At 45.1% G+C, this 18,124-nt stretch overlaps 2 protein-coding genes across 2 annotated transcripts; one reads left to right on the top strand and one right to left on the bottom strand.

The window, feature by feature from the left end:
- Nucleotides 1–11,681: 11,681 nt before the first annotated feature.
- On the bottom strand, nt 11,682–12,900 carry RNF113A (ring finger protein 113A). The gene has a single exon (XM_081794142.1). The coding sequence runs from the start codon at nt 12,768–12,770 to the stop codon at nt 11,739–11,741; it is 1,032 nt and encodes a 343-aa protein (XP_081650268.1). The 5' UTR covers nt 12,771–12,900; the 3' UTR covers nt 11,682–11,738.
- A 63-nt stretch (nt 12,901–12,963) lies between these two features.
- On the top strand, nt 12,964–16,858 carry NDUFA1 (NADH:ubiquinone oxidoreductase subunit A1). The gene is made up of 3 exons (XM_081794143.1): nt 12,964–13,185; nt 14,145–14,234; nt 16,729–16,858. Exons 1-3 carry the CDS (start codon nt 13,084–13,086, stop codon nt 16,747–16,749), a joined length of 213 nt encoding a protein of 70 aa, XP_081650269.1. The 5' UTR covers nt 12,964–13,083; the 3' UTR covers nt 16,750–16,858.
- The last annotated feature ends 1,266 nt before the right edge of the window (nt 16,859–18,124 follow it).

Genomic DNA, 18,124 nt, shown 5'->3' with positions numbered 1-18,124 from the left:
CGTTTAATTGTACACTTAAAATTGGCGGATATTATTTTCAGTAAGTTAAACTTCAATAAAGTTCAGCCCCCTCCAAATTTAAAAAAAATGCAAAATTTGAAAAAAAATGCAAAATTTGAAAAATTTGAAATGCTCCCTAAATGAGAGAGCAATTATATTTCATGAAACCAAAGATACCATTGACTCTAAGACCACCATTATTTTTTTTTTTTACATTTTTATTTATTTTTGAGAGACAGAGACAGAACACAAGTGGGGGAGGGGCAGAGAGACAGACAGACAGACAGACAGACAGAATCCGAAGCAGGCTCCAGGCTCCGAGCTGTCAGCACAAAGCCCGATGCGGGGCTCGAACTCACAGACCGCGAGATCGTGACCTGAGCTGAAGTCGGATGCTTAACCGACTGAGCCGCCCAGGCGCCCCCAAGACCATCATTATTTTATATACCAAGAAGGAAAAAAATGCTGCCAATTAAACTATGACACGATTCATCTGATTTCAGAGGTGTTAAAATGTGGGAAAAAAAGTCAGAATCAATTGAATATATTATTTGTATGTTATGTGCAATTAAGGAAAAAGGAGGAGAAATGGGAGAGAAGGGAAAATGATAAGCTAGAAAGATACACAAACACCCACAGGGGCCAGGAATCAAGTTAAGGATGCAGTAGAAGCCCAAGGCAGAAAGCTGGTTCAGGGCCAAGGTCCCATCTTTGCCAACGTCTAAAATATATTGCCCTGACTCTGTCCTTATGTTTTTCTCAACCTCTATTGCCAGGCCTATGCCTATTTCCTCTTGACAAGACTGTTGCCCTGTATTTGAGATCTGTGACTCACTCCTGTCTCCAGCACCTGCCTGTTCTTACAAGCCGAGTATTAAGTATCTGCCTCTGACCTACTGCTTAGCTGTGCATTTACATCTTGGAGCCTGCCTGTGTTTTGGAGTGCTTGCTACCTTGAAACCACCGGCTGGATGTCAGCTGTCAGACTCGGGTGTTCCAGGGCTCACTCCTTAGACCTCTTCTCTATCTACACTTGCTCCTTTGTTAACCTTATCCATTCTTTTGGCTTTTTGCTCTTCGCTGACAACTCCAAATGTTTATCTGCATCCCATACCTCTCCCCTGAATTCCAGACTCTTATCCATCTGCCTATTTGGTATCTTCTACATAGATCTTTACCACGCTCAGATTCTCTGAACACATCCAAAACTGAACACTTGAGCTTTCCCCACACCAACTATATTAGTTCCTATTTTTTTAATTAATGTTTATTTCTTGTTGAGACAGAGAAAGAAACAGAGAGCAAGTGGGGGAGGAGCAGAAAGAGAGGGAGACACAGAATCCGAAGCAGGCTCCAGGCTCTGAGCTGTCCGCACAGAGCCCGACACAGGGCTCCAGCCCACCAACAATGAGATCATGACCTGAGTTGAAGTTGGATGCTTAACCGACTGAGCCACCCAGGCACCCCTGTGTTGGTTTCCTATTGATGCTGTAACAAATTACGACGAATTTAGCGGGTTAAAATAACACACATTTATTGGCTTACAGTTCTGTAAATTAAAAGTCCAACATGGATATCAGGGCACCTGAGTGGCTCAGTCGGTTAAGTGTGCGACTCTTGATTTCGGCTCAGGTCATGATCTCACAGTTGGTGAGTTTGAGCTCTGCATCGGGCATTGTGCTGACAGTGTAGAGCCTGCTTGGGATTCTCTCCCTCTCTCTTTGCCACTCCCTTACTTGCATGTGCGCACATGCTCTCTCTCTCTCTCTCTCTCTGTCTCTCAAAACAAACTTAATAAAAACACACACAAAAACTGGAAATGATCAATAAAACCAAATGCTGGTTCTTAGGAAGAAATTAATGTAATAGGCATACCTCTATGAAGACTGACCTATTTAAAATGATGAAAGGTATACATAAATAATATTGAAAAAAAGATATAGCTATGGATTCAATTTAAAAAAAATTTTTTTAACGTTTATTTATTTTTGAAACAGAGAGAGACAGAGCATGAACAGGGGAGGGGCAGAGAGAGAGGGAGACACAGAATCTGAAACAGGCTCCAGGCTCTGAGCTGTCAGCACAGAGCCCGACGCAGGGCTTGAACTCACGGACCGTGAGATCATGACCTGAGCCGAAGTCGGACGCTTAACCGACCAAGCCACCCAGGCGCCCCGGATTCAATTTAAAATTAAAGCCACATAGAACCGGTTGGAAACATGGCAGAATAAACATGTTTTCATTTCCACAACATTCTGAAATCACATTAAAATGATAATAGATAATTGTATGGGGCACCTGGCTGGCTCAGTTGGTGGAGCGTGTGACTCTTGATTTTTTTTGTTTTTTAACACAAATTCTATGGCAAAGGGAATTAAGGCGGATAATTACCTGACATTAACATAGGAAGAGTATTTTGGAGTATTCAGGCCAGTATAATCACAGGGGTCTTCGAAGTGGAAGGGGGAGGCAGAAGAGAGAGTGAAAAAGAGGTAGATGAAGCAGAGTCAGAGAGAGATGCTATGTTGCTGGCTCTGAAGATGGAGGAAGGGGCCATGAGCCCCCAGCAGCTTCAACACCCTGAAAATGGGGCACCTGGGTGGCTCAGTCGGTTAGGCATCTGACTCTTGATCTTGGCTCAGGTCATGACCTCACCGTTTGTGAGATTGAGCCCTGCGTCGGGGCAGGGAGCCTGCTTGGGATTCTCTCTCTCCCTCTCTCTCTCCCCCTCCCCCGCTTACTCTCACTCTCTCTCAAAATAAATAAACTTAAAAGAAAACTCTGAAAATGACAAAAAAAAAAAAAAACAACAACAACTAGATTCTCTCCTAGAGCCTCCAGTAAGGAACTCAGTCCCGCCTGTACTTCAATTTTAGTCCAGTGAGATCTGTGTTGGGCTTTTTTTTTTTTTTTTTAACTCCTGCTCTTCTCTATTACTTTTTCCCACTGTCCTTTTAGGTTTGTCCTCCTCCTTTTTTAGCTTCATAAATGGAACTCGTGGGACACTGGGCTGGCTCAGCCTGTAGAACATGTGACTCTTGATCTCAGGGTCGTGAGTTCAAGCCCCACGTTGGGCATGGAGCCTACTTAAAAATCAATCAATCAATAAAATAAAAATGGAACTCTTTATGCATTAATTTGGCATATTTAAAAAAAACGCATTCAACACTATGCACTGTTTTCGTGATTCCATTTTAGACGCATGTCACATGTTTTTACACGTATTTTATTGTCATTGAGGTTTAACTTTTTCATGATTTCCATGAAGATTTTCTCATGAACTCATTGGCTATTTAGGGTTGTATTTTTAGTTTTCAGGTGTATGTGTTTTTGTTTCAGGGCGCGAGGGAGCGTGGGGCGAGCGGAGGACAAAGTGCAGGCTAACAGCACCCCCCCCCCCACCCCCAGGTGGGACATGTGTGATATTCCTTGGACACTCCAGGCTACCCCCAAACAGGAAAGGACAAAAACAAATGGTTAAACTGATAAGAGCCTCCACCAATTTACCAGAAAAAGGCAGTCCCATCATAGCCTGAAGTCCAGGAACTCCCAAATGTCTTAACGTTGAGTGCTTTGCTGGAGGGAAAGACAACTTTAGCTTGACGATAGCTAGGCCTCCAGTAAATCTTTAGCATGTGAAAATCTCTTTGCAAACTCCCTCTCCCCCCACTCCATAAACCAGTAACCCCCCCCCCACACACACACACTTACAGTGCCTCTCTGCCTGCCCATGGGTCCTGTCCCCGTGCTTTAACAAAATCACCTTTTTACACCAAAGACGTCTTCAGGAATTCTTTCTTGGCCGTTGGATCCAGACCCCACAAACCCCCCAATCACCCCAAAAGTTCATCACCAGTGCAGAGCTAGATGTCGGGCTCGAACCCACAAACTGTGAGATCATGACCTGAGTCAAAATCAGGAGTCGGATGCTTAATTGACGGAGTCATCCAGGCGCCCCCTATCTTAATTATTTCAGATTAAGTTAAAAAAAATGTTAATGTTTTTTGAGAAAGAGAGAGAGAGAGAGAGAGAGAGCAAGCGGGGGAGGGGCAGAGAGAGAGGGAGACACAGAATCCAAAGCAGGCTCCAGACTCCTAGCTGTCAGCACAGAGCCCGACATGGGGCTTGAACTCACAAACCACGAGATCATGACCTGAGCCGAAGTCGGACACTTAACCGACTGAGCCACCCAGGTGCTCCTGGATTGTTCACTGTAAACTGGTTAATTTTATGTGAATTTCACTTCAATTAAAAAAAAGCTTAAACAAAATTACCACATGACTTAGCATTTCCACTCCTAGGTATCTCCTCCGGAGAAATGGAAACCTGTGTCCACACAAAAATGAATGTTCATGGCACCATTATTCGTAATAGCCAAAATGTGGAAAGAGCCCAAATGCCCATCAACTGATGAATGAATACACAAAATGTAGTATGTCCACACAATGGAGTAGTATTCAGCCATATTGAGAAAAGTACTGATATGTGTTACAGCATGGATCAACTTTGAAAACATGCTTAGTGAAAGCAGGCAGTAACACAATACCACATATTATATGATTCCATGGATACGAAATGTCCAGAAAGGGGTAATGTATAGAGACAGAAAGTTGAGTGGTTGCCAGTGAGGTGTGGGGCACGAGGGGGAATAGCGGAGAGCGACCGCTGGTGTTTATGGGTTTCTTTTTGGGGTGTTGAAAATGTTCCCCTAAAAAAATTCTAGTAGAATTAATGTACAGTGTTCAATTAGTTTCAGGTGTACAATGTAGTGATCCAACAATTCTGTATGTTACAAAAATGTTCTTGAATTAGTGGGGATGGTTGCACAACCTTGTGAATATGCTAAAAGCCACTGGAGTATATACTTTTAAATTTTTTTTTAAACGTTTATTTATTTTTGAGACAGAGAGAGACAGAGCATGAACAGGGGAGGGTCAGAGAGAGGGAGACACAGAATCCGAAACAGGCTCCAGGCTCTGAGCTGTCGGCACAGAGCCCGACGCGGGGCTCGAACTCACAGACCGCGAGATCGTGACCTGAGCCGAAGTCGGCCGCTTAACCGACTGAGCCACCCAGGCGCCCCTGGAGCATATGCTTTTAAATGGTGACTATGAATATATTCGTACTGAGATATGAGCTGTATCTCACCAAAGCTGTTACAAAGAAAGAATAAATGGGAGATGAGAAAGGAAGGACATTGAGTGTGCGGTTTTTCTTGGTTTGGTGAGAGGGAAGGAGAGAGAAATAGCTAAAGAGGAAGGCTGGGTCGACGGAAAAAAGCAAAGGACCGATTACCGTAAAAGTCAGCACAGGGGGTTACCTCTGTGTAACCTCTACGGGTGGAGGGGTGTGATCTGAAGAGGGTGCACTGAGGCTCCTTGAGTGTTCTCAGTTTTGTATTCCTTGACCAGGGTCGTGGTTATGCGGGTGTTCCTATGTAATTACTTGTTCTGCAAAGTTGTGTTTTATGTGCTTTTCTGTATGTGCATCTTTCTTTTTTTTAGTTTTTTTTTAAGTTTATTTATTTTGAGAGAGAGTCGGTGGGGGGTGGGGGGGCAGAGAGAGGGAGAGATAGAATCCCAAGCAGGCTCTGCACTGCCAGTGCAGAGCTGGACACGGGGCTCGATCTCATAAACTGTGAGATCATGACCTGAGCCGAGATGAAGAGTCAGACGCTTAACCGACTGAGCACCACTTTTTTTTTTTTTCAAAGTATTCTCTACACGCAACGTGGGGCTCGAACTCATAACCCAAGATCAAGAGGCGCATCCCCGACTTGTGCACTTTTGTTATGGCTGTGTCTCTATTGCTTAAATCAATGCCTGGCATATAGTGGATGCTCGAAAACTACTTATTAAATGCATGTCCACAGCCTCCAGTCTAGTCCAGTCCACCATCCTGTCACCTGGACTAGAGCTCCAGCCTCCTAAGTGGTCTCCGTGTCTCCTGTCTGGTTCCTTGAATCCATTCTCCACACTGCAGAATTCTCTTTTTAAAAATTCAAATCGGGGGGTGCCTGGGTGGCTCAGTTGGTTAAGCCTTCAGCTCAGGTAATGATCTCACGGTTCGGTTCGTGAGTTCGAGCCCCACATCAGGCTCTCTGCTGTCAGCACAGAACCTGCTTGGGATCCTCTGTCACCCTTTCTCTCTGCTCTCCCCCATTTCCACTCTTTCTCTCTCAAAAATAAACGTTAAAAAAAAAATCTCTCTCACTTTGTCCTGCTCACATTCATGCTCTCTCTCTCTCAAAAAAATTCAACTCTGATCATCTCACTTTCTTTTTTTTATGTTTATTTATTTTGAGAGAGCACGTGCACATGCATACAAGTGGGGGACGCGCAGAGAGAGAGGGAGAGAGAATCCCAAGCAGGTTCCATGCTCAGCTCGGAGCCAGACATGGAGGCTGGATCCCACGACCATGAGCTAGATCCTGACCTGAGCCGAAATCAAGAGTCGGACACTCAGCTGACTGAGCCACCCAGGTGCCCCTTCACTTTCTTTTTTAAAACCCTTTGACGGCATCCCTTTGCCATTCAGATAAAGTCCAGAGTCCTTAACGTGCCTCGCAAGGTGTCTGCTCTTTGGCCCCTGATTACCTCTTTCCTGCACCCGTGCTGGACTGCTTTGTATTCTTAGCCCAAGCCAGTCGCTCACTTCAGGTCTTCAGTGTGTACTTATCCCTCTGCCTGGGATACTCTCTCCCGCTCCCCTTTTAGGTCTCAGTTTGAGGGTCATTTCCTAGGGCAGCCTCCTCTGACCTCTCAGACTAGGTTAGCTTCTTTAGAGCAATCTTATCTCTGCTCACATGCTTGCTTTCCCCTCCCCCCCTACATACTTTAAAAAACTATTTGTGGGACACCTGGGTGGCTCAGTCGATTGAGTGTCCTACTTTGGCTCTGGTCATGATCTCACAGTTCGTGGGTTCGAGCCCCACATCGGGCTTTGCGCTGATAGCAAGGAGCCTGTTTCGGATTCTCTGTCTCCCTCTGTGCACACTGTCTCTCCCTCAAAAATAAATAAAAGTTAAAAAAAAAAAAAACACGATCAGCAAAACTAAAAGGCAACCGACCTAATGGGAGAAGATATTTGCAAACAACATATCAGATAAAGGGTTAGTATCCAAAATCTATCAAGAATTTATCCAACTCAACACCCAAAATACAAAGAATCCTGTGAAGAAATGAGCAAAAGACATGAATAGACACTTCTCCAAAGAAGACATCCAGATGGCCAACCGACACATGGAAACATGCTCCACATTACTCAGAATCAGGGAAATGTAAATCAAAACCACAATGCGATACCATCTCACCCCTGTCAGAATGGCTAACATTAGCAACTCAGGCAACAACAGGTGTTGGCGAGGATGCGGAGAAAGAGGGATGCTGTTGCACTGCTGGTGGGAATGCAAACTGGTGCAGCCACTCTGGAAAACAGTATGGAGGGTCCTCAAAAAATTAAAACTAGAACTACCCTATGACCCAGCAATTGCACTACGAGGCATTTATCCACGGGATACAGGGGTGCTGTTTCGAAGGGGCACATGCACCCCCATGTTTATAGCAGCACTATCGACAATAGCCAAGTATGGAAAGAGCCCAAATGACCATCGATGGATGAATGGATAAAGAAGATGTGGTATGTAATATGCAATGGAGCATTACTCAGCAATCAGAAAGAATGAAATCTTGCCATTTGCAACTACGTAGATGGAACTGGAGGGTATTATGAGAAGTGAAATTAGTCAGAGAAAGACAACAACCATATGACTTCACTCATATGAGGACCTTAAGAGACAAAAAAGATGAATATAAGGGAAGGGAAACAAAAATAATATAAAAACAGGGAGGGGGACAAAACAGAAGAGACTCTTAAATATGGAGAACAAACAGAGGGTTACTGGAGGGGGTGTGGGAGGGGGGATGGGCTAAATGGGTCAGGGGCACTAAGGAATCTACTCCTGAAATCATTGTTGCACTATATGCTGACTAATTTGGATGTAAATTTAAAAAAAATGAAAATGAAAATTAAAAATAAATAAAAATATTTGAAAGAACAAATGTTTAATTTCCACCTATGAAATGAAGTTGCACCATTTAATTAAAGGTGATAAAAACTAGTTCTGACTTTTAAAATGTAATCATAAACTGGTAAATATGAAAGATATTTTGAGTACACTATTGATGCGTGTGCTTTTGTGGTTATGGTCCCTTTTAAGAAAATGCTGGATGTTGTGGATCCTAAGATTAATGCTCATTTGCATGTATCTTGTATATTCTTAAGATTCAGAGGCAGGTATTAAACAATATGTGGAGTAGTAGACAAATGTCTTTCTCCTATTCTTTCTCTCAGCACTTTAAGACCAACTTCTTAGGGAGCCTGGGTGACTCAGTCAGTTGAGCGTCTAACTCTTGATTTCTGCTCGGGTCACAATCTCAACGGTTGGCAGGATGGAGCCCCACGTTGCTTCAGGCTCTGTGCTGACAGCGGTAAGCCTGCTTGGAGTCTCTGTCTCTCTCTCTCTCTCTCTCTCTCTCTCTCTCTGCCTGTCCTCCACTCACATGCTCTGTCTTCCTCTCTCTCAAAATAAATAAATAAACATTAAAAAAAGACTTCTTTTTTTTTAATATAATTTATTGTCAACTTGGTTTCCATGCAACACGCAGTGCTCATCCCAACAGGTGCCCTCCTCCATGCCCATCACCCACCCTGCCCTCCCTCCCACCCCCCATCAACCCTCAGATTGTTCTCAGTTTTTAAGAGTCTCTTATGCTTTGGCTCCCTCCCTTTTTTTCCCCTTCCCCTCCCCCATGGTCTTCTGTTAAGTTTCTCAGGATCCACGTAAGAGTGAAAACATATGGTATCTGTCTTTCTCTGTATGGCTTATTTCACTTAGCATAAGACTCTCCAGTTCCATCCACGTTGCTACAAAAGGCCAGATTTCATTCTTTCTCATTGCCAAGTAGTATTCCATTGTATATATAAACCACAATTTCTTTATCCATTCACCAGTTGATGGACACTTAGGCTCTTTCCATAATTCGGCTATTGTTGAAAGTGCTGCTATAAACATTGGGGTACACGTGCCCCTCTGCGTCAGCACTCCTGTATCCCTTGGGTAAATTCCTAGCAGTGCTATTGCTGGGTCATAGGGTAGATCTGTTTTTAATTTTTTGAGGACCCTCCACACTGTTTTCCAGAGTGGCTGCACCGGTTTGCATTCCCAGCAACAGTGCGAGAGGGTTCCCGTTTCAGACTAACTTGATCTGTGCCTTCAATCTCATCCCTGGTCAGTTCTAGAGCTTAGTCTTCGGCAGCATTCTTTCTCTTTCATCTTTTTCTCCTGGACCCTTTCCATCAGCTTAACTTCCTGAATATCAATTCTCAGGAAGGGTAAAAAAAAAAAAAAAAGAAAAGAAAAAAGAAAGAAACATTTTTATAATTCTTTTGCTCCTCATCACCATGTATCTTTCACGACACTTCACTCTCTTCCTTTGCCTTCCATGACAGTGTTCGCTTTTTTTTTTTTTAGTTTTTTTTTTAATGTTTATTTATTTTTGAGAGAGACAGAGACAGAGCTTGAGCGGGGGAGGGGCAGAGAGAGAGTGACACAGAGAATCTAAAGCAGTCTCCAGGCTCTGAGCTGTCAGCACAGGGCTCGAACCCATGGGCCGTGAGATCATGACCTGAGCTGAAGCCAGATGCCCAAACGACTGAGCCACCCAGGCACCCCGACAGTGTTTGCTTCTATTTCTCCATCTGTGTCCCCACAGCATCCTGTTTCCTGTTTGGCTGCTTCTTTGTCTCATCCCTTGAGTGCTGTTTCCTCTGGCCATCCTTTCTTAAACCCTTTCCCAATAGGTTATGACGTATCCCCACTGGACTTTATCCATTCTCTTATAGAATGTATCACTTTGTAGAAAGTAAAACGATGCTTCTGAACTCCGAGGCTGGGATTGGGTTAATCCTGAGAGATCGACCCAGTGCACTTTTTCCCTCCTGCTTATCACACCTGCCACTGTTTGATGTCCAGCTCCGTGAAGACAGGGGCTGTGTCTATCTTGTTTGCTAATATCCCCTAGGCCAAACATAGTGCCTGACACACAGTTGCCGCTCAAAGAATATATTTATTTTTTTATTTATTATTTTATTAAAAAATTTTAATGTTTTTATTTATTTTTGAGACAGAGCATGAGCAGGGGAGGGGCAGAGAGAGAGGGAGACACAGAATCTGAAGCAGGCTCCAGGCTCTGAGCTGTCAGCACAGAGCCTGACGAGGGGCTCGAACTCATGGACCATGAGATCATGACCTGAGCTGAAGTCGGACGCTCAGCTGGCTGAGCCACCCAGGCGCCCCTCAAAGAATATATTTAAATGGATTAATGAATGTGAATTTAAAAACTCTAACCCACAATTAATTATTGCATCTCTTTCCTGGGATCAGCACAAATACTAATCAGTAAAAATGTATTCATCATTTGGTCTAAGTGGCCTCCCTGCCTCGTGTCTTCCATCTTCCTGCAATCTATCCAACAGCCTGTGGCCCCAGTAACATTAAAAGAAAAACAAAAAGCCTGGGGGCACCTGGGTGGCTCAGCTGGTTAAGGTTCCGACTTTGGCTCAGGTCGTGATCTCGCAGTTCATGAGTTCAAGCCCCACATCGGGGCTCTGTGCTGGCAGCTCGGAGCCCGGAGCCTGCTCTGGGTTCCGTGTCTCCCTCTCTCTCTGCCCCTCCCCTACTTGCTCTCTCTCTCCCTCTCAAAAATAAACATTGGGGAAAAAAAAAAGTCTGATTGTGTTCCCTTCCCCAAACCTCTGCTGTCTCATTACCTACAGAATGTGGTCAAAGCTCCTTGGCCTGGATTCAAGGCTTTGGCCCCAGTATCCCTTTTCAAGCGTCTCTGGGTTTATTGTTTATTACATGCCAAGCACTGGGCTTGTCCCTGAAGACTTCACAGACTGGTTGGGAAGACAGGTACGTAGATGACCGTGATCGGCTCCGTTACAGTCTGTGAGGACACGGTTTCAGACAATGGATTATAAAATGCTGGGTTTCTGCCCTGCGAACTTGGTTTACAAGTTGGGTCTAGCGCTGCAGTGTCCAGTATAGTGGCTAACTTGCCACACTTCAGGTCCTCAGCTGCCACATGAAGCTAGCGGCTACCATACTGGACAGCGCAGCATAGGCCATTTCAATCGTTCGTGGAAGCAGGGTCACCTATGGTGCTTTAAAGAGAGCAAGGACCATTTCCCAGACACGCACCCTGCTGCTAGCTAGCAGCTCGCCCACCCGATCCTCCCACTCACCCCCCACCCCCCGAACACACACCTTGACTGGGGCAGGTTTTGAAGCAGTACAGGCTCCCAACAGAGATAATGCACGGAAGGTACTTTTGTAAACTATTAAGTGATACAGAAACGTGACACGGTAGGTTCAGTTCTTGCTTTCATCACAGCTTTGATTAGTTCTAGCAACTTCTCGCTCTTCTTTCCAACTTCTCCCCTCCCCGGAATTCATGCCAAAGGGTTCTGAAAAGTTATGTTACACCCAGGCAGCATTTATACCAGGCAAAAATCCAGATTGTACCTACCTCGAGGCTTTTACAAGCCATCCATCCAGGAACCTACTTCACCACCCGCCTCTTCCACTCACTTTCCCTAGAAAGGAAGGACACGGCGCATTACGCTTTCCAAAACAACAAAAGTATTTATTTTGAGGTATGAGAATAATAGGAAAACTAAGTGATGGGGTTTGGACTCTCATCGGGGTCTTCTGGGAAATCGGAAGCACCACCCACTTCCGCAGCTCGGTGCTTCTCCAACTTAGCAATCAATTCTTTCGCTGGATTGAAGACGCCATTGGTCTGCTGGTCACAGACATAGCAGCGAGGGGTGGTGCGGAAATGCTGGAGCGCACAGCTCTCACAGAAATAATGCCTGCACTTGGTGACAACTGGATTCTGGAAGGTCTGGCGACAGATGAAACACTTGAATGGTATTTCCTCATCATCGCTTCCCACTTCATAGTTTTCATCCTCATAGACGCCATAGCGACCCTCATCAAGCTCACGTTCGATCTGCCACCCATGCTTGTAATCTGAACGGTCATGGAGGAACTTGCAGCTGTCTCCGAAGCCGCAAAAGCCAGTCTCCTTGTAGTCTTTGCAAATGTCGGGCTGGTAATCCCAGCGCACGGTGGCGCGTAGATGCTCGGGAGCTCGGATGGGGCCCTTCCTCACCATCCCGGAGGAAGCATTGCCCATAGACGTATCCTTGGGCTTCATGTATTTCTGATAATTATTGATCCCCCGATAGATCTTGTCATCTTCCTTGCCCCTCAGCTCCTCCTGGATCTTCTGGCTGCGCTCAAAGATGGCTTGCGCGTCACGCTCCTTCTCTGTGTCTAGCTCGTAGACCGCAGTCGCGCCCATATCCTCTGGTCCCACGGGCTTGGCCGAGCGGGTGGACTTGTACACCACGCCAAGGCTCTCGGGCTCGGTCGCCTCCTCCTCGCTGCTCAAGTCGCCGTAAGCCTCCTTCTGTTTACCACTGCCACGAGTCTTCTGTATCATCGGGTTGTGGATCGCCCGCTTCTTTTCCGGGCGAACCACTGTGTTGCCTTCGTCGCTGCTGCCGCTGCTGTCTCCGGACTCCTTGTCGCAGACCGGGCGCTTTCTGCGGCCCGCAGCCCCTTTTCGTGCACCGGGCTTTTTGAAGAGGAAGGTGCACACCTGGTCCGTGGTCTTTCCCGGCGAAAGTTGCTCTGCCATTTTAGAGTCCCGAGCTCCGGAACGGCTATGGCGTGCTCGGCGGCGCGGGGCCTCTTCACGTCATCGTACGTCGCGCGCCCGGCCGCCAGTCGGAGCCAACCGGGCGGCCCAAAGCCGACTGCGGGAGCGCTAGGGGGCGACGGGGCGAGCGCGCGCCACCCCTGAGCCCCGTCGGCCTCCGTCGTTTCCTCCGGAGGCGTGTGCGGCCCCGCCCCGCTCGCAGCTTGCCGCGGAGCCTACCGGGAAGGGTCCGAGGCCGGGTCACCTTTCGGGGGCCGGGAAGGAGGGGCTCGGTCCTGGCAGCCGCGGCGCGATGTGGTTCGAGATTCTGCCCGGCCTCGGCGTCATGGCCGTGTGCTTGGTCATCCCCGGCATAGCCACTGCGCACATCCACAGGTTCTGTAACGGGGGCAAGGTAAGGCGGCCTCTCCGGCGCGACGGCTGACTCCGCGGACTGGCGTTACGAAACGGGCCGCGGGAGGCCGTTGGGGCGCGGAGCCTCTCTGGGCTGGGGAACACCAGGGGCGGCCCTCCCCTTTCTTAGTGTCGCCTGCAAGCGGAGGCTTGCGGAACGAAACCCGACGGAAACCACATCCTCCTCTAGCAAGAAGCAGCTAGTTGTCGTGCGAAGAGTGGGCTAGAGGGCAGAGTGGGTTCGGGGGGGGCTGGGAAGGTAGATTAGAAGGTAGGTCCGAACTCCTGGGCGTCAGTCTAGTCTTGCCTCCGCTTCCTCGGATCTCTGATCTTTCTTGCTGGATGGTTTTTTGTTTTTTGGCTTTTTTTTTAGTTTCTCGCATCCACATCCTGGTAGCTTCACGGTTTTTTACCTCCCTACCCGTAGTTAGGTTTTTCCCCTGACTTTTTTTTATCCCCCACCTTTCCCCCCCAAGCCTCTAGGTATTTACCGCAAGATCCTGCTTTTCACATCAGAGTTGTAATTTTCTTCTCCTTCTACTCGTTCACGTTATTTCTAGAGTGCAGGGTATAAGTGTGTTTGCTTTCTGGTTTTGTGACTTTTCTTCACGTGTGATCTGCCGCTGTTGTTTCCTCTCATTAGGGTCCCAAAAGGAAACGAGTAGTCAGGTGTCTTTAAAAAAAACAAAAAACAAAAAACAGGGGGCGGGGCGAGGGGAAGGAGGAAAGGGGAAAAAAACCAGATGCTGGTTAAAATATAAAGGGTAAGAACTCATGGTTACCATCTTAATTATGAAGTTTAATGATCCGATTTTATTTAGGATCCGGTCTTAATATCGATTTGGTTTTTGTTTCAGTGATGATTCCTTTTCTAGAATGTCACTTATAAGTTCCGATAGCCCTCTCTTGGGTCATTCATTTTCATAAACATTGTGCAATAATACTTTCTTTTAATTGTAGGAAAAAAGGGTTGCCTATTATCGGTATCAATGGAGTTTGATGCAAAGAGACAGGCGCATCTCTGGAGTTAATCGTCACTATGTGTCAAAGGTAAGATAGCTCTGATGCTAGCCATGTGTCCGTTGAGATGGGTTCTAGTAATGTTTTGCCAAATGTCTTACAGTGCTAATTTCCTTTGTGTTTTTTATTCTGTGGATTGTCTGCCTGTGCCCTTTGCTTGTTCTTTTTATACACACACCTACACATATATGTTATTTACATGTAATGACTATTAATCTTTTGTCTGTTGCATATGTGGTAGATCTTTTCCCAAGTCTGGCTTCTTCGTTTTATGATGTCTTTCATCACATAGGTTTTAATTTTGGTGTTCAGTTTATCATATTTTGTCATTCTGGATTTTGGCTCACAAATGATTCTCCTACCCAAGATTATTTATATATTTTAAAGATTCCTCCAAAAATATATATATATATGTATATATATTTACATTTAGTGCTTTGACCCATCTACAGGTCATTTGGGGGTATAATGTGAAATCAGATTTTAACTGTACTTTTTTCCAAGGGATAGCCAGTTGTCACAATTGTCCATTTGTAGAACAGTCCGTTTTTTTTTTTAACATTTATTTTTGAGAGACAGAGAGATAGAGCATGAGCAGGGGAGGGGCAGAGAGAGAGAGGGAGACACAGAATCCAAAACAGGCTCCAGGCTCTGAGCTGTCAGCACAGAGCCAGATACTGGGCTCGAACTCACAAACCTGTGAGATCATGACCTGAGCTGAAGTCAGACGCTTAACTGACTGAGCCACCCAGGTGCCCTGAACAGTCCATTTTTTAATTTGAAATACCATTCTAATAAACTAAATTTCCATATACACATGGTCCTGTTTCACAAATACACTTTTCCGTACTCCATTAGTTTGCCAGTTCCTGCCCCCAATGCCATAGGTTAAAGAATTACTCTAATTTTAAATTTGATTGAATCCTATGGAATTGCAGTTTTTTGTAGATACAAAATGGCCAAGCAATAGCATTTTAATCTGATAAACCTAATAGTATATTCCTACATCTTGTAGGAGTTCATCTCCCATTATTCTTTTAAAAAATTGTAGTTACTTTTTAATATTCTCTCCTGGCTCGTTTATTCTTCACCGTCAACCTAGGTTAATATGAGTTTCATTCTATAGATGAGAAAACAGGGTCGGTGACTATAAATAACACTCTAAGGACTCAAGCTAGCCTGTCAGTATAGTGCTGTTTGAGAATCTAATGTAATGAACGTGACGATCGATCTCTACTCAACTAAAGCGGTATTTCTCAAAGCACGGACCAATAACCATCACGATCAGTTGGCGTGGGAGATAAAATGAAGATTCCTAATTAGAATTTCTACAGGGTGGCTCCCTGGGCCATGCAGTTTTAATTTCTCGCAAGGTGATTCTTCCCGCAATAGTAAACAAAATACCTGGACTGTGTTATTTTAACACTTGGAAGAAATGTCATCGCTGATTAATCTTTTACTCTATGGTTTCTGAGGTTTTTGGTTGTGAGCTAAGTAAGAAAGAGTGGGTCTTCTGAATAAACAGTGTCTTGCTTACAGAGCAAGAGTTCTGGAGGTGGGGGGTCCCTGACCTTGAATTCTGGCTCTGCCACTTTCTTACTGACTTAAGCAAGAGACTTTTAAGCAGTCTCCATTTGTCCATGTGTAAAAAAGTAGAATGAGGTTGACAGTATTTTCCTCACGTTGGCTGTTATTATTTTTTTTTAATGGTTTTACCTTACTGTCCTCTCTCTGAAGGATCCAGATGGTAAATAGTTGCTTGACTTTAGTTCTGATGGGGTGGGTTGGGGGGGGGGGGGTCTTTTCATATAAAGTGATATGTTTGCTGCTGTCAGAAAATGAAAACTAGACATCCTTATAGCTTGCTCTTTTTACTTTAGTGATTATAAAATTCAGTTCACTTTATTGTTGCAGTTAGAGAAATAAGGGATGTGCAAGTACTTTCTTTAATAAAATGCCATTTGGGGACACTGGAAGTAAGGGTACAGGCATACCTCATTTTATTGCACTTATCGATACAGTACTGTGCTTTTTTACAAATTGAAGGGTTGGGCGGTCCTGCATCGAGCAAGTCCGTCAGCGCCATTTTTCCAACAGCATCTGCTCAGTTCGTGTCTCTGTATCACATGTTGGTAATTTTTGAAATATTTCAAACTTATTATGAATATATTTGTTACAGTGACCTGTGGTCAGTGCTTACGACTCACTGAAAAGTCAGGTGATGGTTGCATTTTTTAGCACTAAAGTACTTTTTATTTTTAAGAAAACATTTTTTAGCACTAAAGTACTTTAAAATTAAGGTTTGTACACTGTGTTTTTAGACCTAATGCTATTGCACAGTTAAGAGACTACAGTATAGTGTGAACATAATTTTTATATGCACCGGGCAACCAAAAAATTTATTTGACTGACTTTACTGACGTGGTCCGGAACCAAACCTTCAAGATCTCTGATGTATGCCAGTACATGCACATCTTTGGTGGGAACAGAATTCTCACATTTTCCTTTTTATACTGTTTTTCAGGGTTTGGAAAATATTGATTAAAGAAGCCTTTTCCTGACCGATGAAGATTAACTCAGTTATGCTCATCTGCCCTTTCTAGAAGGTTATGCAGTCTATCAATGTAGTACATAGTAAAAACAAAAAAGCAAAATCACAGGCTTTCTCTACTTTTTTTTTTAATAGTACTAAACAATCTCAAGCAATCTACCCAGTGTAGCTGTATCACTTTAAAAAAAACTAGGGGCGTTGGGTGGCTCAGTCCGTGATCTCACAGTTCATGAGATTGAGTCCCACGTCAGGCTCTGCGCTGACAGCACAGAGCCTGCTTGGGATTCTCTCTTTCTCTGTCCCTCCTCTGCTCGCTCTGTCTCTCTCTCTCTCAAAATAAACTTTAAAAAAAAAGAAGATTTTTCCTCTTAAAAAAGTAGAAGGCAGCTGAGGCTTAAAATGATAGATGTAATGTACACCAAGCACCTGTCAGTGCCTAATGTGTCGTAAACGGTAGTTGTTACTATCGGAGTAGATAGGAATACATTAACAAAGACCTCATTCCTTCAGCAGTTGCTAGTAAAATATAGTTCCTTTCTAGTTCCTTTTCTGGGTGATTCCTATTGTGTTAAGTTCCAGGTAGAATGCTTTTATATGAAGTTTAAAGTGTTTAGTGATCTCTACACCCGACATGGGGCTTGAACTCAGAACCCTGAGATCAAGGGTCGCACGCTCTTCCTACAGAGCCGGCCAGGCGCCCCCAGGTAGGATGTTTTTAAAGCTGAGCTTGCACCCTGAACTTCCATGCACTCTGCATCTGACACATAGGATTCACTCAAGTGCCGATTGTTGTCTTAGTGGGGAGCAGCGGCAAGACTCGTCATTCTATTAAAATGAGTACACTGACTGCTTGAAATAAACACTGGCACGTTCAGCACTAAAGGTAAGCAGATAATCTGAAAAGCTGTAACCCCTAGAGACATGGTGCTGCCCCGTGTGTGTAGATGTGTGTGTAGATCAACCCCCAAGGCGGCCACAGGACCTGTTCTCTTCTCCATCTTAACGTCTGACGTGACCTGTCCCGCTGTCGCACTGTGCGCTTTCCATTGAACTCCTGCCGCCGGGCAGGGCTTACGGAGGAAGCAGGTGGCGGCGTTCATGCTTCGAGCGTTATTCTCTGTTGTGCTGCCCGGGGATGAGAAACTGTTCAAGGAAAGCCACGGCCCCGATGACACACTTCATGCAACCTCTAGTCCGCATTTAGCACCACACAGGCCTCACTTTGTTGACCGTCATGAAAACCGTCTCTGGGACGGAAGAGGCAGGGAGTAAGGATGGGGATGTAGAAGACCTTGACAGCATTACTAAATCCATCGCTAAGTCTCTGGATTTTTAGGTCTGTTCTGTCTACTGTGCCTCAAGGTGGGGA

The sequence above is a fragment of the Panthera onca genome, chromosome X (assembly GCF_046562875.1).
Source record: "Panthera onca isolate mPanOnc1 chromosome X, mPanOnc1 haplotype 2, whole genome shotgun sequence".
Classification (NCBI taxonomy): domain Eukaryota; kingdom Metazoa; phylum Chordata; class Mammalia; order Carnivora; family Felidae; genus Panthera; species Panthera onca.
This window is presented reverse-complemented; position numbering and strand designations above follow the sequence as displayed.

Bases quoted from the DNA above. Each gene is read 5' to 3' on its own strand.
- RNF113A (XM_081794142.1), bottom strand. From the start codon at position 12,770: ATGGCAGAGCAACTTTCGCCGGGAAAGACCACGGACCAGGTGTGCACC.
- NDUFA1 (XM_081794143.1), top strand. From the start codon at position 13,084: ATGTGGTTCGAGATTCTGCCCGGCCTCGGCGTCATGGCCGTGTGCTTG. The intron at 13,186-14,144 runs GTAAGGCGGCCT...TTTTAATTGTAG, and splicing joins GGTTCTGTAACGGGGGCAAG to GAAAAAAGGGTTGCCTATTA. The intron at 14,235-16,728 runs GTAAGATAGCTC...ACTGTTTTTCAG, and splicing joins ATCGTCACTATGTGTCAAAG to GGTTTGGAAAATATTGATTA.